Raw genomic sequence first — 27,269 nt, 5'->3', positions numbered from 1 at the left:
AAGTGGCTGTCTTTGTATGCAGTCTTTATTTCAAATAATTGTTCAAATACCATCAGGTTATTCCTCAAGACAAAAGCAAAGATCACCCCCTGCAGAAATTTAGGGATTCGGTACAGACCTTGACAAAAACAGAGCAGAACCCTTCGGAGGCCTGGCTGCCAACCAGAGAATGGAGTTCTGAGTAGACTCCATGAAGAAAAGGAAATCGGGCAGGGAAGGGAAGGTACCCATCTGAATCAAACTTCAGCTGCCATGAGGGCAAGTCTTGTAATGGTCCAAGACTGGAGGCTCTATGTTCGGAAGGTTCAAGTACAGCATGGATTCCATGTGTCTGCAATCAGACCACAAGCCAACAGGTGGCATTAGAAATGTAAAAGTCCTGGAGGGAAACTGGCTTCTAATTCCTTCTATCACATGGAAGGAAACACATCTAACACATGGGACCTGCTAAGGGTTTTACATCAGCTCTGTTTTCTGAATAGCTGACAAGGTTATTGCTTCTCTCAGCCTCTAAGACTCCTAAGACACACAGCAGTGGCCACATGCTTACCTTTTTGGCTACACTCCTGGCTGAGGTGCCATTAGGTCAATGTCACTCAAATTCCTGGCCAGCCAAACTCCCGCAGCGAAGAGTCCCAAATTGAGGATCAAATTCCTGGAAAAAGAATGCATTCTATTAACCCTGTGATCACCGAGTCACTGGTCTTCGGTTAACCAAAGGTACCGGGGGAAAAGGCTTCCCACCACCATTCTGGAAAAACCGCCAGACAAAAACACTTCTAGACTGCAGGAGCGTTTACAGTTACATGGTAGTTGCCCAAGACCCATACAGACTTGGTTTCTGTGTCTAATAAGATCAGGGTCAAATGCAAAGGCCATTTCACCTCGTCCAGGGGTGAGACGCCCGTTCACGTGTTGGTACTTCCTCTTCCCGAGTCCGCCCCACCACCCCGCTCCGCTCTCGGTCACGGTGAATTCTCTAGACAGCCGGTAACTGAAAAGATCGCTCCGGCCGCACGGTCACTCCCCGGTCAAGGACCTCAGCAAACCACGGCCAGAACCTAGATTCTGGCAGTCTAGAAACCCGGAGGCGCCAGCCTGGCGAAGGGGAATGCGGCAGCTTACGGATACGGGCGCGGAAGGCAAGAGAGGGGCCTGGCTCCCGGGCCACAGTTACCTCCGGAAATCATTTCTATCGGTGGCGAAGCGGTAGACGCCCCGAAGCCAATCCCCCACGTTGTCTGGAATTTCGGGAGCTTCATTTGTCGAGCCGCCAGCGTTCATTCCGACCCCGCTGGAAGCCATAGCGGCACCTCTACGCTCCGCAGGGCTCTGACAAGGAGCCGCCCGGGCGCGAACAGATGACGCAACGTCCGGTCTCGCACTTTCGCCCGCTGCTGGCGTGCAGAGGACGCCCAGCTCGGCGTGGTTTGACGTCCAAGAGGTGTAACTCCCGAGCTGCGCGTCCACGAGCTCTGCAAGGGGAGGAGCGAGGCCTGGCGTGCGGTCCCCCAGTCCAGTTCCACCTCCGACTCCCTGCAGGTCTTCGGCTCGCCAAGCCGGTCACGTTACACGTGGGCTCTGAGTGATCACCTCATTGGTTTAGGGGGGATCGAGTTGTACCAGCTCGTGGGGTCGAAGTAGGGGCTATGATGCGGAATGGGGGTTCCCCATCAAAAGTCACAATGCGCGACTGAAGAGGGAATGCTCAAGTTTGTCATCTCGCCGCCTCTCCCAGGCGTGTCCCTGATGGCGTTCAGTGTAGGATTTTTATAGAACAGTCAGTCTGTCTACCGCTTTACAGATCACACCTACCTCCGACTACCCCTTCTCCGGGCCATGCCACTAGCAAATGGTGCAATGCTTCCTGGAGGTGTCGCTGTCCCCAGCTTGGAGGCTTCTAGGGGTCTTGCAGGGGCGGGGAAGGCGCTGGCCTAAGAAAAAGCCTTCGGGTTCTGAGTCAGAGGAAGAGGAGCAGGTGGGGCAGGGGGCGTCTTCCCTGGGGTCAGTGGGCATCTCCAGAAGGTCCTGTTCTGGCCCTTTGGGTGCCTCAGCCTTGTCCCCAACTCGGCACTCCTGCTCTGGGATGGATCCTACCAACTCCCTCTGGGTTTCCGGATTGGAGCTGGCAGCATCCGCGAGGGCTGTTCCGGAGATGGTCGCGGAGTGTAGTGGGGCGCGGTCCCTTCCTTCAACTCTGTCGAGCCCCGCCTCTCCTGCTTCAGGCGGGATCAGACAAGCCTGTCTCAGACACCCAAGTCTCCCACTCCCAGATCCGGGCGGGGGACAGCTGGTAGCTAGGCCCAGCCTCCCGCCCCGCCCCTGAGCCGTGCGCGCCGCCGTGGAGCGGGCTCTCCGGGGCTCCCCGCCCCTCCTCGCCTCCTCCCACCAGAGGGCGGCCTGGTCCCCAGTCCAGGAGCGAGTCCCGCGCCGTAGCCTCAGCCGCGGCGCGGGGTAGGTTCCCCGAGGCCCTTGGAGCGCTCCAGCCAGGGATGCGCGGTGAGAGCTGAGGGCCCCAAGGCTCGGGTCTGGGGGTGCGGTTGGAGGACGGGACCGCTGCTGGAGGGACGGGACGGCGTGGGACCGAGGCGAGGGTCCCAGCCTGGGAGAACTCCCTCCTCTGCCCAGCCCAAGCCGCTGCCCCCTTCCCCTTCGATCTGCACGTTTCCTCCCTTACCAAGGGACGGCCTTCCTTCCAGTGACACGGCCGGGGTCGAGCCCGCATCCGAATAGCGACTCTCAAAGCAGCTAGGGCAGCAAGGGCCGCCCCCCGGCAGAGCATAACGCCCTCCGCCCAAGGGCCCGGCGCAGTCCTGGCAGCAGAAGTGGTTTTCGTGCCAGCGCCGTCCCTCCGCCTCGGTGCAGCGCCGGGAAAAGATCAGCTGGGAAAGGGAGAGGAGAACGGCTCATCTGTCCGTCCATCCATCCATCCATCCATCCATCCAATAACCACGCCTTATAGCCAATTAACGCTAACGCAGGTCTACTGACATTCCCATTTAATCTACTCAACTACTCTCCGATGCAGGGAGGGCTGATTGGCTTAGCCAGGATTCCCTAGCTAGCATGTGGCACAGCCCAAAGTACGACTGGGTCGCATGGACTCTCAACCCAGGGTTCCACGCTGCCTCTTAGGCAGATATTAAGGGAGTTCCCCCACATGATCAGGCTCAGCACTGGGCAACTCAAATGGGAACGTCTGCCCGAGTCCCTGCTCCAGAGAAATTATCTCAGTCCTAGAATATAAGGGGGGCACCGCGTGCGGTGGGGGAGGGTGCAAAGGGTCCCACACGCCCAGAGCTCAAGTCAGAGCAACTGGAACACCAGGGTCCCAGGCTGGTGCCTCGTTCTCCCTACTCCATTCCCTGATATTAGGAGGGGTGTTCCCCTATGTCAAGTTGGACCCTGAACAGATCCCCTTAGCCATTCCCCTCCGAGCTGTACCTGGTCACAAGCAGGGCAGCGCGGCCTCAGCAACTCAGCATGATGACGGCCACAGTAGACATGCCCGTCGTGGTAGAAGTAGATGAGGTTTATCAGGGCCTGGCCACAAGCCTGGCAGGCAAAGCAAGCCCGATGCCAGCAGCGCCTTTCTCCTGCCCGGGCTGCAAACACTCCGTATTCCCCTGGCCTCAGACGCTCCCTGCACTGCTGGGTGGGGGTGCTGGCTGGTCAGAGGCAGCACCACCCTCCTAGCTTCCCTCCTGGCACTTCCATTCCAACCCCATCTCCACTGCAGGCTCACCAAGAACACCCAAACTTGGTTTCCCTTTTCCTTAAAGTTTGCCGGCCCTGGCCAGTAGTTCAGTGGATAAAGCATCCACCCAACGTATGGAAGTCCCAGGTCGATTCCAGGTCAGGGCGCACAGGAGAAGCGGCCATCTGATTCTTCCCCCTCTACCACCCTCTCCCCGTCCCTCCCTCTCCCCCCCCACTCCCTCCCTCTCCCCCCCCCCCCCCCCACTCTCTCCAGCTCCCGCAGCCACAGACAGTGGTCCGAGGGAATCATCCTCAGGCACTAAGTACTCGACTAGAGCACTAGCCCCAGATGGGGTAGCTGGGTGGATCCCAGTAGAGGGCGCATGTGGGAGTCTGCCTCACTATCTCCCCTCCTCTCACCTGAAAGAAAAAAAAAGAAAGAAAAAGTTTGCCAAACTATCACCCTCTTCCTCCCCAAAAGCTTTCAATCTCCAAACCCCTTTTTCCCACCAGAGTCTCAGAAGCCAGCGTCTTCTGCGGAATTGAGAGGAAGGGGAATATTGGGGACGGGTACTGCATACCTTCTCACAGGTGCATTCTTCCAGCTTGGGAGGCACCAGGCGCGCCACCCCCTGTCCCAGGGACTCCCTCCTCCGCTGGGCACAGAAGAGCCGCAGCTCAGCCAGCTCCTCCTCCCCGAGGGCCAGGCAGTATCGCTCCTGCAGAAACAGGCTCCGCTGTGATGGGGAAGCCTCGACAGGCAAGGCTGACGTTTGAGTGGAGAGAGAAGGCTTAGCTACCGAGTCAAAGGAAGGTTGTAGAAGTGCAGGAGGTAACAGCATACATAGGACATTGAGATGCAGAGGGAAAGAGGAACAAGAGTGCCAGTAAATCCATTCATTCTTATACCTCCCACCCAAGGAGTGGCCATCACTCAGGTCTGACAGCCTCATAGCACTTAGCCCTGTCACCATACATACTCAGGTCTGACAGCCTCATAGCACTTAGCCCTGTCACCATACATTTAGGTCCTTGCTCCTCATGAGCCCTAGCTCAATGTCACTTCCCATTGTGTTTTCCCTATTTAGTCCATATTCTCCTGTCTTACCTTCCCAACTGACTTTATAAGTAAGCCTTTAGACTGGGCACACATAGGGCCTCAATAAATGCTTAACCATACTCCCTACATTTGTACATGCCATTACTTTTTCCAAAAGTCGTTCATGCTCATTTTCTCATTTGCTGTTTAACTAAGCATTGTGGTGGGCAGAATAGCCATCATGTAGATTATTGTACCCATTATATAGGTGTGAAAATTCAGGCTGGGGGCAGGGGAATTCCCCCAATTTGTGGCCTAGTTAGGCCTTACCTCCATGTTCCTACAGTAGGTAAAGAGAGAGTGTGTAAAGAGAGGGGAGCTGGGGAGAGGGGGACCAACATCGCTGTCCTGTGGAGGGAGCTGCTGGAGGAGTGTCCGGAGCCCAGGCCGGTTGGGGGCTTGGGTGGTGTCCATGCCAGGGGGCCCCAGGCTCAGAACTTCAGGATCCTAAGGAGACACAGCAGAAGATGAAGAGTGGAGCTAGGTTTTCCTTCTTTCCCCATCTTTCCTTTCCTTCTCATTGCCACCCGTTCTCCAATCTGGAACAACATCCAAGCACCACCACCCCCATTTTGGACGATCAACTGCAAGATCACCAGGGCAGCTAATCCACTCCTGCATCTGTGGTCTGAGTAGTGGAGGCAAGGGAGGTCTCACACCCCAAAACAGCTTCCTTTCTTATGCTTGAAGTCACCCCCTTCACTCAGAGCCAAAACCCCTCAGGTGTGCTTTGACAGCATAGACCCTCTGAGGAAGGTAATGGGTATTCATGTGAATATATTTAAGATCAAACCCTCATGTTCTGAGGGGGCTGTAGAATCCGACTCCTGCAAAGAGAAAAGGGCCACAAGAGGTTGGGCACAAAGGCTAACCCTTCCCAGCTGGTGGAAACGGGAGGAAGTCTACAGGGAGGAGGCATGTTGGCCTCAGAAGAAAGGGCAGGACTCCTGCTACCTGAGCAGTCTACTTAGGTTCCTCCTCTGGCAGGTGGCTTGGGCCGCGGCCTTAGTTCACTGGTGGACCCAGCTCCCTAGCGTGAGGCTCTTCTCTTGGTGAGCCAGCCAGAGTTCAGCACTGACAATGGTGGTAAAGTCTCCCCAGAAAATGACAGCACCACCTCCCATGTATTCAGTCCTCACAGAGTGCTACTCAGCAGTGCTAAGTGCTCTGCAGACGTTCCCTCATTCAACAACCGGGTGAGTCAGGTGACTTTTTTTTTTTTGGTCTCTATTTTACAGATGGCCAAACTGAGCATAAACGGCGTGCCCAAGGCCACGCAGCTAGTCGGTGGCAGAGTCAGATCTTGAGGCCAGGCCCTCTGACTCCAGTTTCTGAAGCTCAAACTCTGGGGTCTCCCAAGATTGGGATGGAGGAAAGAGGAGGCCCACAGTGAGAGGAGAGGATATTTTGCCTCTCTGGTGAGCCTCTGGACACACCGGTCCCTTTCCCCCCACCTCCCTAGCCTTAACTCTCACCGTTCCTCATTGTGTACTTAGCAGGCCAGCGCGCCTGCTTCCTCCCCGCTCCCCCCACTGGCTCCACTCTTCCAGCTGTAGCTCCAGCCAGGTGAAAGGGCTGCTTCACCAGGAAGCCCTTCTCAGCCTCTCTAGCCCATCATTATTCTCTGAGCTCCAGAAGTGAATACCATCAGTATCCCAAGATTTAGCACATCGTGTTTCTCTTTGCTCCCTGTGTCTCACTCAGCTCCTCATCTAGTCTGTAAACTCCTCCAGGATAGAGGGAAATTTTGTGTTTAAGCAGCCATGTCATTGGATAATTGTAACCTCATCTCTTCAGCCCTTCACTGGGCAAGCCCTGGTATGGCCACAGGGGGATGTAGGGTGACTTCTGAAGTAGAAAAGGAATGGGCCCTCCCCACAAGGAGCTTATATAGTCTATCTAGTAGGTAAAACAGAGATGAAACCAGGCAGAATGGGGTTAGAGCTCTGGGCAGGTATACACAGCACCCTAGGAAGAAAAATAACCAAAGCAAACTTTCCAGTTTACTCCCTGCCAAGGGCTATATTCTAGCATTCTGCATAATATAATCTATGCTGGCAACAATCCTAAGAGGTAGTTTGTATGATCCCATTTTCCTGTTGAAACAAACTGAGGTTAATTACCAAGTTCAAAGTCACATTAGGCTAAGGGAAGCTTTAGGAGGCGGTTGCCTTTGAGAGCTGGGATGGATTCTGACTGGGCACAGGACGGCCAATCACCAAATCCCTGGCCTCTGTAAGATGCTGCTTAGGGGGTGGGAACAAAGTTTGGACTCTTAATAGTTATACTGTTTCCCGGCACACAGCCCCCCTCAGAACCCACTTCAAATGACCTGTGCCACCCTTCCCTGTTTCCTGGCTCCACACCCACCTGCTTCCTTCCCGTTTTGTCCCTCAGGTCAAGTTTCCTGTGGAAGGCAGCCAGAATAGGCCAGTCACACTCAGGGCTAGGAGTAGCCAGTTCCGCTAACAACAGTGCCCCTGCTCCAGGCAGCAAGAGGTGATTGGGGGAGGAGGTCACACAGGAAAAGGGGAAAACATCTGGGGCCCCATAAGGGGACTTGCACCCTCTCTTCCAAGTTATTTCTAGTTTGCATGAAATTGTCCCACACGAGAACAAATGCGCAGAAATCAGCCCTCTCCCCTCACCCTGCCATACCCGCTAAGGGCGGCCTAACTCCATCTCCGCTTAGCCCTGGACACTACCTTTCTAATATGCTGACTCCTTACAGAATTCCCCTTCTCCTGCCCACCTTAGACAAGGGACAAGGTAGAAACCCGGCTTCAGTCTGTGAGCAAGTGCAACCAGGTCACGGAGTTCGCCAACCCACCCCAATGCCTGAGCCGCCCTACATACAGTCTGGGGAGGTAAAGGGATGGGAAGATTTCCCCGAAGAGTGAAAAGGAGAGAAGTGCCCGGTCCCGCCAAGTACCCTACGGGTAGATCCCCAAAGTTTTCTCTTGGATTTCGCGGGGCCCACCCCCGCGGGAGGCGGGGCGTGGTGTGGTGCTGAGTCAGCTGAGGTTCCCAGTCTGGCTGCTGGGAGTTTAGAGAAGCGGGGACCGGACTTCGCTGGGTCTCACCCTCGCCGTGCGCCGGAGTCTGTCTGGGCCGTTCTGGACAGAGACCCCGCCGTCGTGCCTCTCACTCAGTCCCCACTCCGAAGCTCAGCGCCCGCCTCTGCCCGCCCCGGGAGCGCGGCCCTTCCTCTCCTACGCCCTCCGGGGCTGGCAGAGCTGGACGGCTCGGGGAGGGGCCTGGGCTGCGGACTCAGGAAAGCCTTTGTGGACTCCCGGGGTGGAAAGTGTGCAGGCTCCACTGCCCCCCACCCCACTGCCATGGGCTCAATGTGGAATCTCTCCCCTGAGGGCGCCGCAGAGCAGACACCCGGGAGCCAGGTTTATGCCGGGTCCTCTGCCACTTGCTTGGCCTTTTGCAAGCAAGCAGGTCCCTCCAACCTCCCTCTGGCCTTCTAGCCCCGCCCCTCTCCGTGTCCCCACCCCATCCACTTCCCTCCCCCTTTTCCCCAGCGGTCCCTCGGCCCCTTCCCCTTTCCTCAGCCTCTTTCCAAGGTCCCTCGGACTGCCCTTCTCTCTTTCATCCCTTCAGACCCCTCCCCCATCTTTAGTGTTATCTCCCTCCACCCCCTGTCCCTTTCTGCTCCGGGGCGTGGAAACCGCTGGTCCCACCTCTGGCCCACCCAACCGGCCCCCGCTCCTGCCCCAGGCTCCGCCCCACCCCCGCCTAGAGCGCTCAGCCGCTGGCCAGGAGCGCCCTCTGGCGTGTGCGCATGCTCCCTGCTCCCGACTGCAAAGTCCTCCAAAGGGACCCTCTAGGCTGCGCGCCGGTCCCCCCGAGCGGGTCCGCCCGCCCGCAGCGTCTCGTTGGTGCTGCCGGTGACCTCCGACCCCCGTGGCGGCGGGGCGGGGAGACCTTAGCTCCGGGCGGGCGGCGGCTGCTGCAGCGGGACCCGGGAGCGGGGCCCAGCGCCGCCCGGGTCGCGGGGCGATGTGAGTCGGGGCGGGGACGAGGCGGCTCCACCGAGGCCGCACCGCGCCGCGCCGCAGTCTCCGCTCCCATCCGCGGAAGCCCCGGGCGGGCGGGTGGTGGAGCCCAGGGGCTGGGGGCGGGGATCCTGGGACGAAGGGCGGCCTCGACCTCCCCCATTCCTTCCCGGCGTTTAGATAGGCCCGCGACAGCCCTCAACCTAAAAGCCTCTTACTCTTCAGAACCACCCCACCCCCACCCCCGACACACCTTCGCACGTCCCGGTCCCCTCAGCACCTCTCACTCCTGCGAATTTCCCATACGCCCACAGAGCCACATTCTCTTCTAGATGCCCCCATATTCTTCCGCCGGCCTGAAATTCCTCTGATCCATCGTACCCCTTCCCCGTTCTGCTTGCACCATATTCAGATCCAAAAAACTGCCCCCGTTTCCCCAGCCCTCATATATTTTGAGTCCTCATAACCTCCTCTTCATTCTCGCCCCCAATCCAAACCTATCCCAGACCAGAGCCCCCTTCTCCGTCCCATTCAGTGTGATCCCTTTCATTGGGCTGTCAGAACTCCTGATAATGGTCTTAAAGAGGAGGGGACAGGAAAAGGTGCAACGCCCTCCACCACCTTGCACCCTATAGTTAGTTCTTGGCTTCACCCCTAGACTCCTTGTTGGTGGCTCAGGCCCCAGTATTTTCCCAGCCTCCTGTCTTTAGGCTGTGCACACCTTCCTCAGCCTGCTTCTATCTTCCAAAGAAAAAGCCAGACCAAAAGGGTGGTGGTCCTTTTACCTGGAAAATTTTCCAAGGATACAGAGCACCAGGGGACCCTGGGAAATGATCCTGTTATCCCAGAGAGGAGAGTGGAATTTCAAGGGTCTCCAAGGTCCTGGCCTGTCAGCTTGTCACCTGCAGCTGAGATCCCTGAAATTTTGATGTATGGTTAGCATTTGTGTTAAAATTTTAGGCCTTTTCAGAACTTGGAGAACAGAAAATCTATCATGCTTCCAAATGTGAGGTCCTGGAAGAGGAAAATTTTAGTGGGATTTGTCCTACACATCTGCCTCTAGAGGTTATTTAAGCCGAAAGCTCTACTGTTTACAAATATTGCCCTTAAAAACTAAGGGCTTGGGGTGGGAGCTGGGGGAGTTGACTTGGCAGTCTCCCACATAGTTAGCAACAAAACCAACTAGAATATTAGTTCCCTGAATCTTAGGCCAGTGCACTTTCCAATACATCATAGTGTGTTTTTGAGAAAACTTTTTGTAAAGTTCTCTGCAAAGGTAAAGTGGTGATTTTGATAATGGTGGGGTCTGGAGGCCACTTAAAAGGTCTTGGGCTGCCTCAGACTTCAAACCGATTGATGCTAGGGGGATATTCTTCCCAGGGCTTATGCAGTTCAGAATTTAAGTCCCTTTGCCCTTGATCTTTCTTTATTCATTGGTGTTTTTCTCCCATTAGGACCTGGAACAGCTATTCAGGTGGGATGGACTGACAGGAAGTGAGTTTCACTAACAATGGGTGAGGATGGAGTGTTTCCACTAACTTGTGATCTCTATCTCCTATGCTAGGTGAGCCCCTGGTGTGTCCCAGAGGAATCCAGGTGACTTCTCTGCAGACTGCTTGCCATGACACCCCACCAAGAACAGGGGGAATAAAGTGGGAGTCCTTCCCCATGCCCCGCCCATGGTCAGTTCCTCGATGGCCTGGGTTAGGTGAGAGCTGTGTGTAGGAACCACTTTCCTGGAGTTTCCCAAGTTGGGAGGAACAGAGGGTTCAGGTCAGGCTTGTTCAAGGCTTTATACATTCAGCCGGAGTTCTAGAAGAGTATCTAATCTTACAGATTGAATTTTTGCAGCAAGTTGCAACCCCTCAACTTCTGGTTGGAATCAGTCCACGCATTTGCTTGTTCCTTTTGGTCACTCAGTGGTGATATCCTCTCCATCTTAGGCACAGTTCTTGCTTTTGTGACATACAATCCAAGGGCCATAATCTTGGAGGGAAAAAGCCTTTGTCCACAGCAAACCCAGCACTTATTTTTTTTTTCAATAAAGAAATGCCTAATTAAGGTTATAAAAACTATAGTCTTTTAAATGTTCAGTCTTCTGAGAGTATCTTTTGACCATAATGTAGCATCTCATGTGAAGAGAACATCAGAAAGATAAAGTCGAGGTGGATGTCCGAATGGTGGTGAAGAAGAGGATTTAGATGATATGGGGAGAGGAGATGGAGAAAGAGAAGAGGACAGGCCAGAGTGTGACGGCCAAATTAATTTTTTTACTAAATCTGGATGGTACCCCGGGCGGGCACCCAACTCCATCTGGTGCAGATCACTTCATCTGTGTCCCTACTTTTTTTTCATGTTTTTCTTGCTGCCCAGGCGGCCTCCCTTCCCTGTCATTACTTTGGTCAAAATCCTATATACTTCTCAAGGTCTAGATCAAATGCTACATCTGAGATGCTCTTTCCATCCCCCCGGTCAGCATGAATCTTTAACACATCCTCACTTGAGTTAATGTTTATTCAATGTGTGTCTGGCCCTGGATTGAGAGGGGGAATTTCTTGAGGGAGGGATGATATCATACAGTCCCTTGGGCAGAGCAAGTGATCACGGTGAGGTGATTCTGCCGGCGTTCCCTAGAGCAGTGCTTTTTGGAACTGACCTTGATGATTATCTGATCTCTTATGCTTTTCCCTAGGGTGGGCTGGCTGCTCTGACACCATGGGGAGCTGCTGCAGCTGCCTGAATAGAGACAGCATCCCAGACAACCACCCTACCAAGTTCAAGGTACTTGCAGCGCCCTCCTCTCCTGAGTTCCCAGCATGGCCTAGTGGCTCCGCCACGAGCTGTCAGGCTGCCTTCGCCTTCCTAGTGAAGGTGGAATGACAGCTGAGGCTGTGGGCTCATTGGGACTTCCTGAGATCAGGGTCTCTGAGGAAGCCACTGTCCTTTGTTCGTTCTTGGTACTACCAAGGATGAAGAAACGCCGTAATATAGCAGCAAAAATTGTGCTTTTAGATTATTCATTCCTGTCAATATATCTTCATAACTTTACATGTAACTTTTTTGGACAAAACAACAAAAGTCTGTATTTGTGATTTTAATATATATAAAGTATTTACAACAGTGCTTACACACATGGTAATGATCACTGTATTAGTGTTTGCTGTTTGCTTTGAGAAGCTAAAGCCAGGCTCTGTGAACCTGTGCACCCTGGCTCCTCCCACCTCGGGGCTGGGGAGCCCCCTCCTGACTCCCTCCCCGCCTGTTGAGGCCCAGTTTTCTCCTGCTCACCACAAGAGGGAGCCCCCTGCAAGGCGCTGCTTGTGGGATGGTGGTAGAAGCAGGATGTATTTGCTCTGCCATTAGCTTGACTCCCAGAGTCTTAAGATCTTGTACTTAGCTTAACATTAAACACCTTCTCCCATTAACACCTGTTCCTTGGGTACTAAGCTGTGAACCACCTGAAGTCATTTAATCTTGGTCCTTGAACCATCTGACCTTGGAGGTTGACTAACCACCCCTCCTCCCACCATGAGAGGCTTAGAGAACTGGGGTGGGTCGGTGACTAAGGAACCATGTGGCGTGGTGAGCTGCAGAGTCTGGTGAGTGAGCCCCTCCGTCCTCCAGCTCCAGCCCTGCATCATCAGCCTGCCTCCCAGGGGCTCAGGGACCCAGACACTGGTCGGACTCACTTATTGACCCTCTGTCCCTTGCCCCCCCAGGTGACGAATGTGGATGACGAGGGGGTGGAGCTGGGCTCCGGGGTGATGGAACTGACACAGAGCGAGCTGGTGCTTCACCTGCACCAGCGCGAGGCTGTCCGTTGGCCGTACCTTTGCCTGCGGCGCTATGGCTACGATTCCAACCTCTTCTCCTTTGAGAGTGGCCGCCGGTGTCAGACGGGCCAGGGTAAGTACCAGCCCCTGCACCATGCTGGCAGAGTGGCTCATACACCAGGGCCAGGGGCTAGGGCCGGAAGTCCCAGCTTAGACTTGGCAGGTGTAGCCCAGTGAGGGGAAGGGCCATGGCCAGGAGCACCAGCGTGTAAATGCAGGACGAAATGGACTCTTAGACCAGTCCTCTTCCACTGCCGTCCTTGCAGCTCTGGCTAGGGTCCCTTGCTCGGGACGTTGATCGCGCAGCCCATGGGGAAGAACTAGTGCTCCCCGGACAGAGCCTGCTTGGGAGAAGCAACTGATTCCTCCACCCTCTGTTACTCCAGTTGCAAGGGTCCCTGCTGTGCCCTAAGTAATACAAAACTCTTCTGAGCTCCCAGGTCACATACCCTAGAGCCCAAAATAACACAAGGTCAGGCGGGAAGCCCTGGCATACTTGGGACTGATAGATTTGCATGGAGAGGTATCTTGGGTCACAGTGTCCAGAGTACCCGTCAAGAGGTGAATCTTTGTCTCTCGTCTGTCTGTGAGCAATGGAGTATGATGTGTTCTCCCTTCTTCCCCTTTCTCCCTGAAGCTAGAGGTCAGGGGGTGGTGGCTCGTTCCCTGAGGTCAAGGCTAGAGCTAGCCATGGCTCTTTGAAGGGGCGATGTGGCCTGGGTTTCTCTTTTAGAACCCAGATGTAAGCTTTGTGGGAGTCCTGCCTGCAACTGTGTTAAGTGCAGTTTGGGTTTTGACTATGCACAGTTGAAGTACAAGAGTTCCTTTTATGAGGCAGCCAATAGACAGTGAGTGTAAAGCCAGTAGCCACGGCCACCATCACAGCCGCCTGGGCCGTGCAGGTTCGCATTGGATTCGGACAAACGGTAATGAAACAACGGAGCCAAGAACTGGTGAGCCATCACCTTTAATCCTAGCCTGCACCCGGCAGGCAAGTAAAAACACACACTGGGCTCCAAAACCCACTCATTCAGTGCTCACAAAGCTACTGACTTATCCGAGTTTCCTAGAATCAAAGGTTTCTAGCTCACCAGCCTTATTTACCTCTGTTCCCCATCTCCTTCTCTCTGCACAAACTGGCTTCTCCTTCAGCACTCCACCATCTTTGGCTACTTCTCCTCTCCTCCACGTGGCCTTTCTCTGCTCTCCTATAGCATGGGCTCCTCCTAGAATGTAATCACTCTTCTCCGGAACAACATGACCTCTTTTAAAACCTTTTGGCGCGAAAGTCCTCTCCCAGCGCACATTAATACAATCACGCCCATCCCAAGCAAGAAGGTCAACTAATATTATCACCTGGGCGATGGGCTTCCACGTGGGCAGCGCCATCTTTAACAAAGTGAGCATAATATATTTTATCTGCCCAACAGTGAGTTTCTGAGGTTATGTTGGCTGGGGAGCCACCTTCCCCTCAGCATCTGACCGTTGGAGCTCCTGAGGCAGAGGCAGTTACAGCTGGCTGAGCGGGAAGAGGGGAGGAAGGGGCTTCACTACTCCTGGTGGTGTTGACCCACACTTGGCGTCCTGGAAGGGCTACCCTAGGCCCCAGCACAGGCTTCTCCTAACACTTCAGGCTTTCCCGGCCTTTCGAGCACTTGATAGAGCTTGGCAGTATAGTCTTTTTTTCTCTGCCTCCATCCTCCCTGTCCCATACCTACAAGTCTCAGTTGTCCCATACCCCAGTCTGGCTTTATCTATCTTGTGACTGTATGCACGCACACACACACGGCTGCACACACACACGCACTCCAGGGAGCCTCCCCTGAGCCCTGGGCCCCACTGTTACAGGGGGTGCAGAATCCCGACTGGCACAACCCTCCGAGTCCCAGGTGCTCAGCCCAGTCCTGCTGACCCCGGGCTTTGTGTCCTGTGCTCGAGTTTGAGGGGCTGTGAGGCATCTGTGTTGAGGGTGGCACACGACCACTTTGCTGTATTTGTCCTTTTGTCCTTTAGCTAGCCCATCCTTTCTTCCTTTCTTCCTTTCTTTTCTTTCTTTTTTTGACAGACAGGAAGGGAAAAAGATGAGACATAGCAACTTGTAGTTGTGTCATTTTAGTTGTTCATTGATTGCTTTCTCATATGTGCCTTGACCAGGGGACTCCATCTGAGCCAATGACCTTGGGCTCAAGCCAGTGACCTTTGGGCTCAAGCCAGCAACTATGGGGTCATGTCTATGATCCCACGCTCAAGCTGGCGGCCCCACACTCAAGCTGGTGAGCCTGTGCTCTAGCTGGTGATCTCGGGGTTTTGAACCTGGGTCCTCAGCATCCCAGGCCGACACTCTGTCCACTGCACCACCACTGGTCAGCCTCCTTTCTTCCTTTCTGTATCAGAATTTAAGCTCCATGAGGTCAGGAGCCTATACACAGTAGATGTTCGCTCTCTGGCCAGGGTCTGGGATAAATATCACTGGGAAAGTACCCAGTGACCAAACAGTGAGCAGCACAGACCTTCTACCGTCAGAGACCTTTGGGGCTGTTGGGCATTAAGCTGAGGGCTGGTACCTTGGGTGGACCTCCTTTTTCTGGGGAGCAAGGGGGAGCGGGCAGATGGAGAAAGGGGCAGTGTGTGAGGAGTGGTCACTCATCTAATGCTCCCCTTTCCGCTTTGACTTTTACTTCTCTCCCCCTCATCTCTGTACACACATCCTTATGAAAGTGCTTTAACCTCCCAGGATGGATAGCTAAAGAATTAGATCGCAAAACGGTGATTCCAGTGGGAGGGCGAGAGCAGGGTGCTTGGGGCCACATCCTTCCATTTCAGAGTGGGGGGGCGGTTAGGGACTAGGAGGGAGCTCTCCCCCCACCACACAGGCCTGGGCTGGAGTTTAGGGACATTTCCTGAGCTTTATGTACCAGTGTAGCCTCTGTGGTCCTTCCCTGTTGGGCACAAGGGCAGAGGAGCCTCATCCCTCCCTCTCCTCCCTCAGGGATATTTGCATTCAAGTGTTCCCGGGCGGAGGAGATCTTCAACCTGCTTCAGGATCTGATGCAGTGCAACAGCATCAACGTGATGGAGGAGCCCGTCATCATCACGCGCAACAGCCACCTGGCCGAGCTTGACCTCGCGCGGGCCACCCAGCCGCCCAGCGGTGAGGGGGCCCGTCCTCGGCACCCCGCCCTCGGCACCCCGCCCGGCCTACGCGCGGGTGCACACGTAGGCACGGGAGCACAGGCCCAGCAAGCCCAGTCCTGGGGGCCAGAGTCAGGCAGGCGACCCTCATCAGAACCTCTCTTGAGGATGGGCAAGGCCCGGCCTGGGCCAGTCGGGTGACTCAGCTGAGGCTGGGGAGTCCTGGAACTTCTATAGACTGATGGTCAGGGACCACACAGGACGGCCTTGGGTTTCCATGGAAACGTGTCGGTAGCCTTTTTGCTTCCTTCCTTCTGTCTGCTGGGTCATACCCATGTACCCCTCCTGACGCCTGGTGCAGGCATCTCTGCCCATGGCTGGTTTCTGGAGAGGTTCCCGCAGTTCCTGCTCGCTCATTCCCTGAGTCTTCCCTGAGCACCGCTCTGCGTCCGCACTCCAGGGACTGGCGTCGGGCGGGGTGGGGGAGTGGAAACAGTGCTGGGTTCAGGGAGCTTCCCTGGAGCTCCCTGGAGAGCCAGAATGAGGCAAAGGGCCAGTCCAGTGATGACAGGTGTGCCTCGAATGTTTCAGGTAAGGCTATGACGGGGAAGTGTTACGGGGTTCAGGCTGAGTTTGAGGGAAAGGGTGGGGTTTGAAGAGCAGGTGAAAGGCAAGGGAGGACTGCTGGTTCAGTGCAGCTCACTGCTTTGGGGGTACCTCCCCTTTAATTGGAAGAGTCCCAGGCTACTACGCGTATAGTTTGGGGTGGGGTAAGGGCCCCTCACCCGGGCTTGTCTCTTTTGTGCCCAGCTCTAGGCTACAGTGTCTCCAGCTTCTCTAATGGTTTCCCTGGGTGCCCAGGAGAGGGCCCAAGATTCTCCACACCCCGGCGCCCCTCGACAAGCAGCCTTCGACACCCCTCGCTTGGGGAGGAGTCCACCCATGCCCTCATTGCCTCCGATGAGCAGGTGAGCAAGCACCCGCCCTGCCCCCCCTGTTGACCTGGGTGGGAATGGAGGTAGGAAATAGGGCCTCTCCTCCCAGTTGTTAGCGTGGGGGAAAGAAAATCCGCAGGCTCCCTCTCTGCCCCAGAGCGGGAGGCAGCACCCTGGGAGGTTTGGAGGGCAGGATGAGGAGAAAACTCCAACTCTTCTCCCGTGCTTCTTGTCTCTCCGGGCCCTTCTGTCTCCTTCCTCCCTGCCCTCGGACCCTCCTGCTTCCGCTGGACTCTTCCCTCCAGTCCCACACTTATGTCAACACTCCAGCCAGTGAGGATGACCCCCGCAGGAGCCGGCACTGCCTGCAGCCGCTGCCTGAGGGTCAGGCGCCCTGCCCCCTGCAGGCCCAGGGCCCGGACCAGCGGGACCCTCAGGTGTTCTGGCAGCCGGGCCAGGTGAAGTTCGTGCTGGGTCCCACTCCTGCTCGGCGGCACATGATGAAGTGCCAGGGCCTGTGCCCCAGCCTTCGGGACCCCCCTCACCACAACAACAATGAGGGTCTTTCTGAGTGCCCGGCCCAGCCCAAGTGCACCTACGAGAACGTCAGCAGGGGCCTGAGGCCAGCAGCTGGCTGGAGACTGAGCCCCGAGGAGCCGGGCTGGAACAGCCTCGCCCACCGCCGGGCCGCCCTGCTGCACTACGAGAACCTGCCCTCCCTGCCCCCTGTTTGGGAGAGCCATGCCCAGCAGCCGGGGGAGGAGGCCGGGGATGACGGCGACTCCAGGGACGGGCTCACGCCCTCCTCCAACGGCTTCCCCGACGGTGAGGAGGACGAGACCCCGCTGCAGAAGCCCGCCAGCACCCGGGCTGCCCTGCGCAGCCGCGGCAGCTTCCCTGTGCCCCTGAGCCGCCACCGGGGCTCCCCCAGGGTCTTCAGCTTTGATTTCCGCCGGCCGGGCCCCGAGCCCCCGAGGCAGCTCAACTATATCCAGGTGGAGCTGAAGGACTGGGGTGGAGACCACCCCAAGGGGCCCCAGAACCCCGCGGTCCCTCGAGCCCCTGTGCCCACCTCCCACCCTGCCCGCAGCTCAGACTCCTACGCCGTGATTGACCTCAAAAAGACCGTGGCCATGTCCAACCTGCAGAGGGCTCTGCCCCGAGATGATGGCACCGCCCGGAAAACCCGGCACAACAGCACCGACCTGCCTCTGTAGGGACGTCCCCTGCCCGCCCTGGTCCAGCCTCGCCGCGCTCTCCTGTCCTTTGAGCCCGCACACCCCAGGGGTCAGGGCTGCTTTGCAGAGGGCACAGAGGTGGGGCCAGATGCTTCCCTGTGCTGGCCGGAGTCCCCAAAGATATCCTTCGCTGAGTGGCCTGGTCTCCCCGCTCAGGAGAGAGGAGGGTGACCAGGAGAGGAGGGAGCCTTGGTGTAAACTGTGAAGGTCCCACGACTGCATTCAGCACCCTCCTGTTACGTCCATGTGTCTTATCTGTCGTCTGTCATCTGTGTATTGTTTTTGGTTGAAATTTTGAAACATTTTGTACCTGTTGATTTTATTTATCAGTTTATTTTTCTATTTATTGTTTCAAATGTACTTTAACATATTTATTATTAATATAATTATTTTTAAATTCTGGTTTCGTGTATGACATCAAATTATTAGAGTCTTTTCTGGCATTGTCTGGGGGCAGCTGGGGAGGGCTGGTAGAGGTGGGGGCTTCCTGCTGGGACGTTTGAGGTGGTTGTGTTTTTTGTGACAAGTCTCTGACCATTTCCTCTTCTCTTCCAAAAGCCCGTGCCCAGAACTTAAAGTTGCCAGCGGTGGGTGCTCTCTGTCTGTCAAAGGAAGGTGACAGGACGCGAGTCCCAGAAGGGGATTTGTAGGGAAAACTGCCCAAACGAGGCAAAAGCCTGGCTCTCTGAGGTTGGCAGTGGCTGGGGGGGAGGGTGTGGGTAGGGAGGGCTCTACCAGATTCACTTTCCCTGGAACCCCTTGCTGCTCCTGCCTTCTGCTACCAAGTGGGTGATGGGCACACTGCTTTCCTTGAACAGCCTGGTCCAAAGGTGGACGCTGGAGCCTCCTTCGGCGCCCCCAGCGTGGCTAGGGCAAGGTTAGAACCTTTATACAGGACTTACTGACAGCCAAGAAACAGCCGAGGGAAAAAGCACAGTGTAATATGTAACTAAGGACGCTGGCTCGCAGTGTCCCTTTCCCGGAGAACTGTTCCCCAGGAACGGACCCCTTGGGGACCTGTACCCCACCACAGGGTGGAGCCTGGCACAGCGGCCACATGGGAAAGGAACGCCAGCCTGGCAGCCGGGGTCTGCCCAGGGAGGCGCTGCGGCCCACCTGGTGCGGCTGGTGCGGGAGCTCCTTCCCCTGTGCCCAGGCTGCCTCTTCCCTCTTCCCTCTTCCCTCTTCCCTCTTCCCTCTTCCCTCTTCCCCCTTCCCCCTTCTCTCTTCCCTCTTCCCCCTTCCTCCTCCCACTGCCTCCCTGCTTCCGAGACTCCATTTCTATCCTAAGTTCCCGAATGGTTCATCCGGAAATCCAGTGTCTGTGAGGACTGGGGACGAGGTTTGACCAAGACACTCAGGGACAAGCCTTTTTATCTCTGGTCACTGTGGGTGTCCCTGCTCTTCCCTAAGGAGGAGGCGAGACCTGTCCTCCCCGCCAAAGAAACAGGCCAAGGCGAGGCCTACTCGATCCCCTCCCCTCTCCGGTCCAAACCAGCACAGCCCAGCCCTCAGTTCCGGGAGTGCCTTTTCCTCTGGGTGGGCACTGAACTGACCAGCTTCCAGACCCCGCTGACCTTGGATGGCACTCTCCGTCAGCAGAATGGTGAAGAGGACTGGCCACAACAGGACATGAGAAAGGGCTCAGGGTGCAGCTGCTGCAAGCCCAGCGTGAGCACCAAACCCTGCTGTCTGCCCTTTGATTTCGGCCCCGGAGGGATCACCCGCACGTTTCCCACATCACAGGAGGGACATGCTGTGCTCCGCAGCGCAGCTGGGCGCTCATCCTGCCTTCCGTCTGTCCTCCCATGCCGTCCCTGCTCTTCTCAGTCTCCACAGTCGGGAGTGCTGGGCTCCCCAAACGGGGAGCCAAGATGGGAGCTGTCTTGCCGTGCTAGTGACAGCCTGTTCAGGCTCCCGTCACTCATGGAAACTGTCATGGGGAAGCCAGGGGCTGGGTTCTGGTTCTGGCTCAGCTATTGTCTCTGCTCTCCTGAGCATTTGGTTACTTCATAGGGGCCTCAGTTGTCGCACTTAGAAAACACCAAATGACTGACCAGGTGCTGGCGCAGTGGATAGAGCATCAGCCTGGGACGCAGAGAACCCACATTCGAAGCCCCAAGGTCACCAGCTTGAGCATAGGGTCGCTGGCTTGAGCAAGGGGTCACTGGCTCGGCTGAAGCACACCCCCCCCCCAAGTCAAGGCCAATATGAGAAAGCAATCAATGAACAACTAAGGTGCCACAACAAAGAATTGATGCTTCTCATCTTCTCATCTCTCTCCCTTCTTGTCTGTCTGTCCCTATCCGTCTCTCTCTCTCTCTCTCTCTCTCTCTCTCTCTCTCTCTCTTTCTCTCTCTGTCTCTTTTGCTGAAAAAAAAAAAGAAAGGAAACACGGAACTAGTTGTGAGAAGTAGCCAGTGAGATGATGAACATGACACCACTTTGGAAAGTAGACAGACCGGGCAAGCTGTGTTAACAACCCAACCGTTCCCGGGGGGAAAAACAACTGGAAGTCACAGCTCCTCGGTCCAAAACAACTGGAAGTCACAGCTCCTCGGTCCAAAACAACTGGAAGTCACAGCCCCTCGGTCCGGAGACCTCAGGCTTATTGCTGACCCTTTGCTGAGCGGTACAAGAAAAAGCAGTTTGGCCTCATTCTCCGGGTGGCCAGATCCTGGTCAGACCCGTGGGGATCCCCCGGAGCAAGCTGTAATTGCTTTATTGCACATATTTGTGTGGCGTGACAGGGGTGTCCAGGAGACATGTCCCAGGAATTGGCTCCCAGCCCAGTGCGGTCTCCAACCTCCCCTGTCTCCTCTCCAGGCCCCTGCCTCTGACCTGCGAGGTCTGTTGCAGGAATTTTCCTCTGGTAGGGTGGGTGGGGAGTGAGCCCACGGCTTTCCTGGTAGGAAAGGGTGGGTGGGAGCCGGGCCCTGGGGGGGTCCACTGTGTTTGAGCCCGCCCGGCCTGTGTCAGGGCGTGGTGTGCAGATGGAATCCGTTTGTCCAAAGATCATCACCAACATCGGTGACTGTTTGCTGAGTGCTCAGTTCTCTGCTTTGGAGACAGGCCCTGCCCACTCCCGGGGCTGCCCTCAGGAAAGGAGCGGAGCCAGCATCCTGCTTGGGAGTCACATTTCAGGTTAGACCAGGAGGGGCCCTTTCCTAGCCCACCCCCGGGTAATAATAGCACTTTAGAACCATATAAACACCGTCAGCTTTACCATTTATCTCGGGCTCACTGGGCCGGATTGTTATCATGCTGTGCAGAGGAGGAAACAGGCCAAGAGGTGAAGTGACTTGCCTCAGGCCATGAAGTTAATTAGTGGCTTGAGCTGGGGCTGCGTGCCAGTCTTGTGTCTCTTCCTGCAGCTCCCAACCCGGCCCGGAGGGGCTCGGTGGCTCCCTCGGGTGGGCTGCGGGGGAGTGTGCTGGGCGCTGCGCCCCACAGGAGAGGCTGGGTGTCAGCGGGGGGCCCCACTGGCACATTCCTGAGCGCTCCCACTGAGGAATCCTTTGAATTCCAAGCCAGGGGGAACCCGTTCTCCCCTAGGACCAAACGAGCACCCACCCACCAACCCAGCCCCCCGCTACCCCAGACTTGGAATGGCTTCCATTCTGTAGACGGGTGGGTGTGCAGGGAAAGGCCTGACCTGCCCCTGCGGCCCTTCCCTGGCGGGCACTTGAGCTTCACAGGCGGCTCACTCAGGCCAGGACCTCCCCGAACTCTGGGGTGCTGCTGACCAACGCCTTAAAGTGGAGTCATATTCACAGGTGGAGGGGGTTTACAATGAAAGGCCCCTGGTCCTCCAGAAAGACGGGGGAAGGCCGAGGGAGAGGGAGAGGGAGCAGGGGGAGGGGCCTGTGTGCAGGGGGAGGGGCCTGTGCGGGCCCCCTAGGCCTCTGCAGAGTCCAGGACAGAATCCTGTCGGTCAGCTGAGCTAGGACCCATCCAGGGATCCCTTCCACGGGACGATTCCCAGAGATGTTTATTAGGTTTCTGTTCTCACACTTCCCGGGACGGGAAACGCACCATTTCACAAGTCTTCTTTCTCCGCTTGGGTCTTATGATATCCATAAAGTGCCTCTTATTGGGTCCTCACTCTGCTCACAGGTCCACACACAGCGAGGACCGGTTTCCCTGCCCACAGTGCTGAACTTTGAAACCTGGCCTCACACCTTACTAACAACGTGACCTCTTCATGCTTGGGTTCCCTCGTCTGCGCCGCAGGGACATTAACAGCCCCTCTTCGTGGTATTGTAGCAAGGATCAGAATGTCTGCCCAGGAGGAATCCTTGCAGCTGGTCCATAGTAAGTGCTCAGTAAATAACAGCTGTTTTCATCTGAACGTCACCAGAAAGGTGTCCACCCCTCTGCGCGCTAGTCTGACCCAGGACGAAGTGGCGTACCCGGGCCTGAACCTTCCCTTCCCTCAGCCCGACACCTTCCGTGTTGTGAACAGGTTCTGCTGATGCTGCCTGAGCTAGCGTTGGATTCCTCGGCTCCGCTGGCTGTTGGGCTTTGAACCTGAGACCACCAGGTGTTTCCATACAAACATTAGCAGTCCTTGGCTCGTGAAGTCCGAACTGCCCGTCTGTGCAGGTGAGGTTCGTTCCTTGTTGCTAGTCTGGGTCTGTCTGTCCTGACATTTTGGCACGGCAACCATGGAGGAGATCAGAGATGGAGGCTGTGCGGGCGTCCAAGAGAAGAGTCTGGGGGGACATTCTCCATGGGCAGGGTGGGTCACGAGGGTTTGCTGCAGGGGCCTCAGCTTAGCTCTTCTGGAAGCTTCAGTCTGGCTGCCCGTGGTTGGGAAGAAGCCTCCCTGCCGCTAGCCTGGCTCACTCTGGACCTTTCTCTTGGCCCCGCTGGGCCCAGTTGCCCAGGGAGGGCCCTTCCTGCCCTGTGGCCCCTGGGGATGCCCGTGGAACTGGGCTGGCACAGTCCAGCAGGCGAGAGCATCACTGTGCTCCAGGTGTGGGTTGTCCTTACGCTCGTTCCTAAGGGGTCATTAACACAATGACTGAGTTAATGAGCAGTGCAGGGACAGGGGACCTGAACCCCACCCGGTGCCCGTGGATGAAGGGGGACCTGAACCCCACCCGGTGCCCCGGGATGAAGGGGGACCTGAACCCCACCCGGTGCCCCAGGATGACGGGGGACCTGAACCCCACCCAGTGCCCGGGGACAGATGGACGGGGGACCTGAACCCCACCCGGGGCCCTGGGACAGACGGACGGGGGACCTGAACCCCACCCGGGGCCCTGGGACAGACGGACGGGGGACCTGAACCCCACCCGGTGCCCAGGGATGGATGGGGGACCTGAACCCCACTCCGTGCCCCGGGACAGATGGGGGACCTAAACCCCACCCCGTGCCCAGGGGTGGACGGGGAGTTGCCTTAGCCATCCTTCTCCCTGTGGTCTGCCCCTTTAACTGGGAGATATGGTCCCTTGGGGGTCCCTCCCTGCCACCTCCCTCTACCTGTCCCCCTTTAGTCTTGCCCCATTTCCCTCTGGGTAACAGGGTACCAGAAAAAGTGTGGCCAAGACAAGATGTGGGGTGAGGAGATGGGGGGTTGGGGAACCTAACCCTCTGGTGGAATGTGACACAGGTGTAATGACACCACGGACTCACTGGGTGCTGCGTAGGCTGGGGAGATCTCGGCAGCCGTGTTCGAGGAGGGCTTGGAGGGTGGGGGCAGAGGCTGAGTGCGAGTGGGGAAGAGCCCCTGGTGTCCTCTGAGGCTCCTGGCCTCTCTGGCCCTGGGCTGGCTCCACCCTCTTCCCTGGTGGAGCCCCTTCCCCCTGGAATTAAAGGGCCTGCGGACTAGACGGACGTACTGATATATTGGGGCGGCAGGGGGGCGTGATGCACAGTCATACAAGTGTAGTGGCCTCTGCCTCCTGAGCTAATGTTGGACACAGCGGGCCCAGGATTCAGAATCCCGGCCTCGTGGGCTGAGTCCTGACGAGGCCCGACTCCCCAGAGCCTCCCACAAGACAGGATCCTGGAACACGTGCCTCTACCATGGGGCAGTTGTGGGACCTCAGGCAGACCACTCAACCTCTCTGAGCCCGCTTCCCCATCTACTAAGGAATAACACTTACATCACACTATTGCTGGATGTTAACTAAGAAAAGGAGCATGAAGCGCTCAGTGGGTGCTTGGCCAGGAGCCCAAGCTTGGCTCTGTGTGGTTGTCACAGCAACGGCCTGGCTGGTGGGCGAGGTGAAGAAATTTGCTGAAGGAGGTGGACCGTGAAGGTTGAGGAGAATTTGGGGAAGGAACGGGGAGTATGGGCCCCAGCAATCAGCCTGGGGGATAGGGTTGGGAGGCGAGGAGCTGGACTGGGGGTGTGGGGGAAGGGGGAGGCGCCTGCCCTTTCTAGGCTAGGGAACAGCAGGGCTGTGAGCCGGCACGTGCATCAGACCAGGTGCGCACACTCGTTCATCCACTCACTCAACAAGTATTTCATGAGTACCTGCTCTGCGCGAGGCACCACCGTGGGTGCTGGGGACACAGAAGCAATCAGGACAGATAAGGCCCCTCTCTCATGAACCCACATTCTCCTGAGGGGCAGATGATGGACCAGCAAGTTAATTAAAGGAATAAGTTAAATCCAGGGAAGAGATAACTTTGAGGGAAGTGCGGAAGGGGAAAGCGATTGAGCCACAGGGACGTCAGGGGAGACCTCACCCCGGGGAGGTGACTCCGGAGCAGAGGTTTGGGCGAACCGCTGAGGGGAGGAAGTCACAGGCAAAGGGAACAACGGTACATGCAAAGGCCCTGCAGGTTCAGGAGAAGGGAAAGGGTCAAAGGAGGTGGCTAGTTAGAGTGGGGTGAAGGAGGGGAGAGGGCACAGGGGCAGGACCCAGGATGCACGAGCTCCTGTGGGCCTGGGAATGTGGTCGGCTCAGCTCAGGGAGGGCTCGGTGCAGAGGAGTTCTGGCTTGAGTTTTAATAGGATGGCTCTAAGCTAAGCACTGTGTGGAGGTGGGGCGGGGGGCAGGGAGGGGGTGGAAAGGGCAGAATTGCTATACTCCAGGAGAGGAGTGATGGTGGCGGAGCCGGCTGGCAGCAGCAGACAAGGAGAGAAGAGGACAGATTCGGGATTTACTCTGGAGGTCGAGCCAACAGGACGTTAATGATGGAGGGGATGGGGATGGGTGTGGGGAAGGGAGAGGAGGGCTTCAGTATGGATTAAGGAGGCCTCTGAGGTTTGGGGCCTTCTCCTCCTCCAGGCCTGACCAGGGAGGAGTGCCTTTTAAGAGGCAGGGAAAGGACAGTGGGGAAAGGAGGGACAGGGTTGAGCTGGCGGTCCTGGGGGAACTGGGCCAGAGGCTGAAGAGCAGGGTCCTCAGGGCAATCCAGAGCTGAGGGCTCTAGGCCAGGCTTTGCAGGGATCCACCTGGCTTCTCTTGAGCCTGTGTGATCTGGTGTCTGTTTTCTGCTGGACCTACGACCAGGGGTGACCTGGATGCTGAGCCCCCATCACACCCCTGGGATTTCAGGAGCTGAGGCCTGAAATCAGGTGGGAGGGGTGTTGATGTCCAGCCCAGGCCGGGAGGAGGTCAGTACCGAGAGGATTGGTTCATTAGGCAGAATGTCCCTGGAGGCCAAGCCATCTGTGCCCTGGGCCAGCATGGAGCAGTGATGACGTCTTCTCCTGCAAAGGGACAAAGGTGAGACCCTCAGAAACCTCCTGAAGCCTAAGGATCGCAGTCTCAGCTTCCTGGAATGAGGTGGGGGGAGGGGGCGCAGATTTGATAGGAAGCTGGGCCGTGCTCAGCCGGGCCCTGGGCCCTTTCCGACACCCTCAGAGCCGGGAGAAGGGGGGTGCAGCCAGGAAAGCGACAGGGGAGGTTCTGCGGGTGCCCCAGGGCCTGGAGCCGCCTCTCTGCCATCCCTCCTGGGGGCGCGCGGACGCCCTGAGCATGTGGGTCCCCCTTCCAGCGGCAGGCCTTTGTTTCCCTGGGGTACAGGGTGTATGCGGAGCCAGGCCCTTCAGAAGACAAGATGCTGGGGAGAGTTGGTGTGGCTGCTGGCCCCCAGCTCCCTATCCTGGGTCTCTGGGCCCTCCCTGACCCGGGTGTCCCGCACAAGGAGCTGAGCACAGGGAGAGCCCTGGAAAGCTGCCGGGACCCAGCCACAGGCCCACCTTTCCGGAATCCACACTACTGTGTTTCCCCTTGTGTAAGATGCACCTTTTTTTAAAAAAATTTTGGGGTCTATAAACTGGGTGCGTCTTATACAGTGGTTGTAGATTTTTTAACTTGCGTTTCCCACTTTTTCACGCTTGTTTTTGCGCTCATTGTTGAAGACAGTGATTCGTCATCAGACACAGATGAGGACAAGCTAATGGAAGGGAGTTTTGACAGTGATGAGGAGTTGTATGAATTTTATGATGAATAAAACTTGAGTTCAAAAACTTTATGTGATACTTTTTTTTTTCTTCAAATTTCGGGCCCCCAAATTAAAGAGCATCTTATACACGGGAGCATCTTTTCCATGGGGAAATATGGTAAACTGGTGGAGATCTGGCCTGGGGCCATATCCACACCCATCTGAGGCCCAATTAGAGCCCGTAGGGTGAGAGAGGTGAAGGGGTCAGACCTGAAGCTTTCTGGATCCATTATCAGTGTTTGGTTTGGCACTTTTGGAACAGGTCTGGTTCCAGCTCCTTATCTCGGTCCTGGGTGATTAGATTCTCTAGGCTTTGATATGCCCAAGCCTGGGACATGGGACCCTTTCCCTGCCACCCAATGCCCAAACCCAGCACTGCCCACTCTCCCACCACGGAGACCTGGTCTGAACCACAGTCCAAACCACCCCCCACCACAGTGTGTCCTACCTGCTCAGCCCCGCTGGCCCGACTGCCCACTGGCCCTACTGCCCTCGCTTCCACCACCTGGCCCCCAGAGCCCCACCTCCAGGGTCTCGGCAGGACACCAGGCTCAGGAGCGCAAGCCTGGCCCCTTCCGACAGGCCTGGGGGCTTTAAGGGGAGACTGGTCAAGAACGTGAGGGAGCTTCTAGAAGTTCCTAAGTGGGCCACTATCTCTGGAGGAGAAACTGAGGGAGGCTGGGTAGACCCCCAGGGTGGCGTCATGAACAGGGAGTCAGGACTGGCTTGATATCAAAGGTCTTGTGCTAAAGTCAGACCATCTGTCCGCATTTCTGCCTTGACAACTGTAGTCACATAGAAGAGCGGTCCCTGGTCCAGACCTGGAGGCTGTGCTGAGAGGAGGCCAGGGCAGTCCCTCAGCAAGAACTGGAGGAGACAGCCCCAGCGGAGAGGGGAAGGGAGGAAGGGAGGGAGGGGGG

The 27,269-nt window shown here is 56.6% G+C and overlaps 3 protein-coding genes and 1 long non-coding RNA gene across 6 annotated transcripts; 2 read left to right on the top strand and 2 right to left on the bottom strand.

Moving 5' to 3' along the window:
* Nucleotides 1-7: 7 nt before the first annotated feature.
* Nucleotides 8-1,310, bottom strand: TOMM6 (translocase of outer mitochondrial membrane 6). Its single transcript, XM_066244321.1, has 3 exons — nt 1,178-1,310; nt 551-655; nt 8-331 (listed from the first exon to the last, which is right to left on the bottom strand). Exons 1-2 carry the CDS (start codon nt 1,303-1,305, stop codon nt 559-561), a joined length of 225 nt encoding a protein of 74 aa, XP_066100418.1. The 5' UTR covers nt 1,306-1,310; the 3' UTR covers nt 8-331; nt 551-558.
* PRICKLE4 (prickle planar cell polarity protein 4) lies at nt 1,246-8,878 on the bottom strand. Its single transcript, XM_066252560.1, has 7 exons — nt 8,732-8,878; nt 7,169-7,447; nt 5,138-5,245; nt 4,281-4,418; nt 3,445-3,648; nt 2,678-2,882; nt 1,246-2,216 (listed from the first exon to the last, which is right to left on the bottom strand). Exons 1-7 carry the CDS (start codon nt 8,876-8,878, stop codon nt 1,846-1,848), a joined length of 1,452 nt encoding a protein of 483 aa, XP_066108657.1. The 3' UTR covers nt 1,246-1,845.
* FRS3 (fibroblast growth factor receptor substrate 3) lies at nt 2,878-18,342 on the top strand. Of its 3 annotated transcripts, none has more exons than XM_066244273.1 (7): nt 2,878-2,981; nt 10,367-10,484; nt 11,495-11,583; nt 12,522-12,708; nt 15,625-15,786; nt 16,578-16,735; nt 17,008-18,342. In XM_066244273.1, exons 3-7 carry the CDS (start codon nt 11,518-11,520, stop codon nt 17,917-17,919), a joined length of 1,485 nt encoding a protein of 494 aa, XP_066100370.1. In that variant the 5' UTR covers nt 2,878-2,981; nt 10,367-10,484; nt 11,495-11,517; the 3' UTR covers nt 17,920-18,342. The 3 variants fall into 3 exon arrangements, with proteins under 3 accessions (XP_066100370.1, XP_066100361.1, XP_066100337.1); XM_066244264.1 differs by having other exon boundaries at nt 10,367-10,510; XM_066244240.1 differs by lacking the exon at nt 2,878-2,981 and adding an exon at nt 8,639-8,808 and having other exon boundaries at nt 10,367-10,510.
* A 2,654-nt stretch (nt 18,343-20,996) lies between these two features.
* LOC136314055 (uncharacterized) lies at nt 20,997-26,366 on the top strand. Its single transcript, XR_010727271.1, has 6 exons — nt 20,997-21,084; nt 22,057-22,254; nt 22,406-22,545; nt 25,545-25,628; nt 25,929-26,139; nt 26,271-26,366. It is a non-coding gene; the product is annotated as an uncharacterized lncRNA (long non-coding RNA).
* The last annotated feature ends 903 nt before the right edge of the window (nt 26,367-27,269 follow it).

Source organism: Saccopteryx bilineata, chromosome 1, assembly GCF_036850765.1.
Source record: "Saccopteryx bilineata isolate mSacBil1 chromosome 1, mSacBil1_pri_phased_curated, whole genome shotgun sequence".
In the NCBI taxonomy this organism is placed as follows: Eukaryota; Metazoa; Chordata; class Mammalia; order Chiroptera; family Emballonuridae; genus Saccopteryx; species Saccopteryx bilineata.
This window is presented reverse-complemented; position numbering and strand designations above follow the sequence as displayed.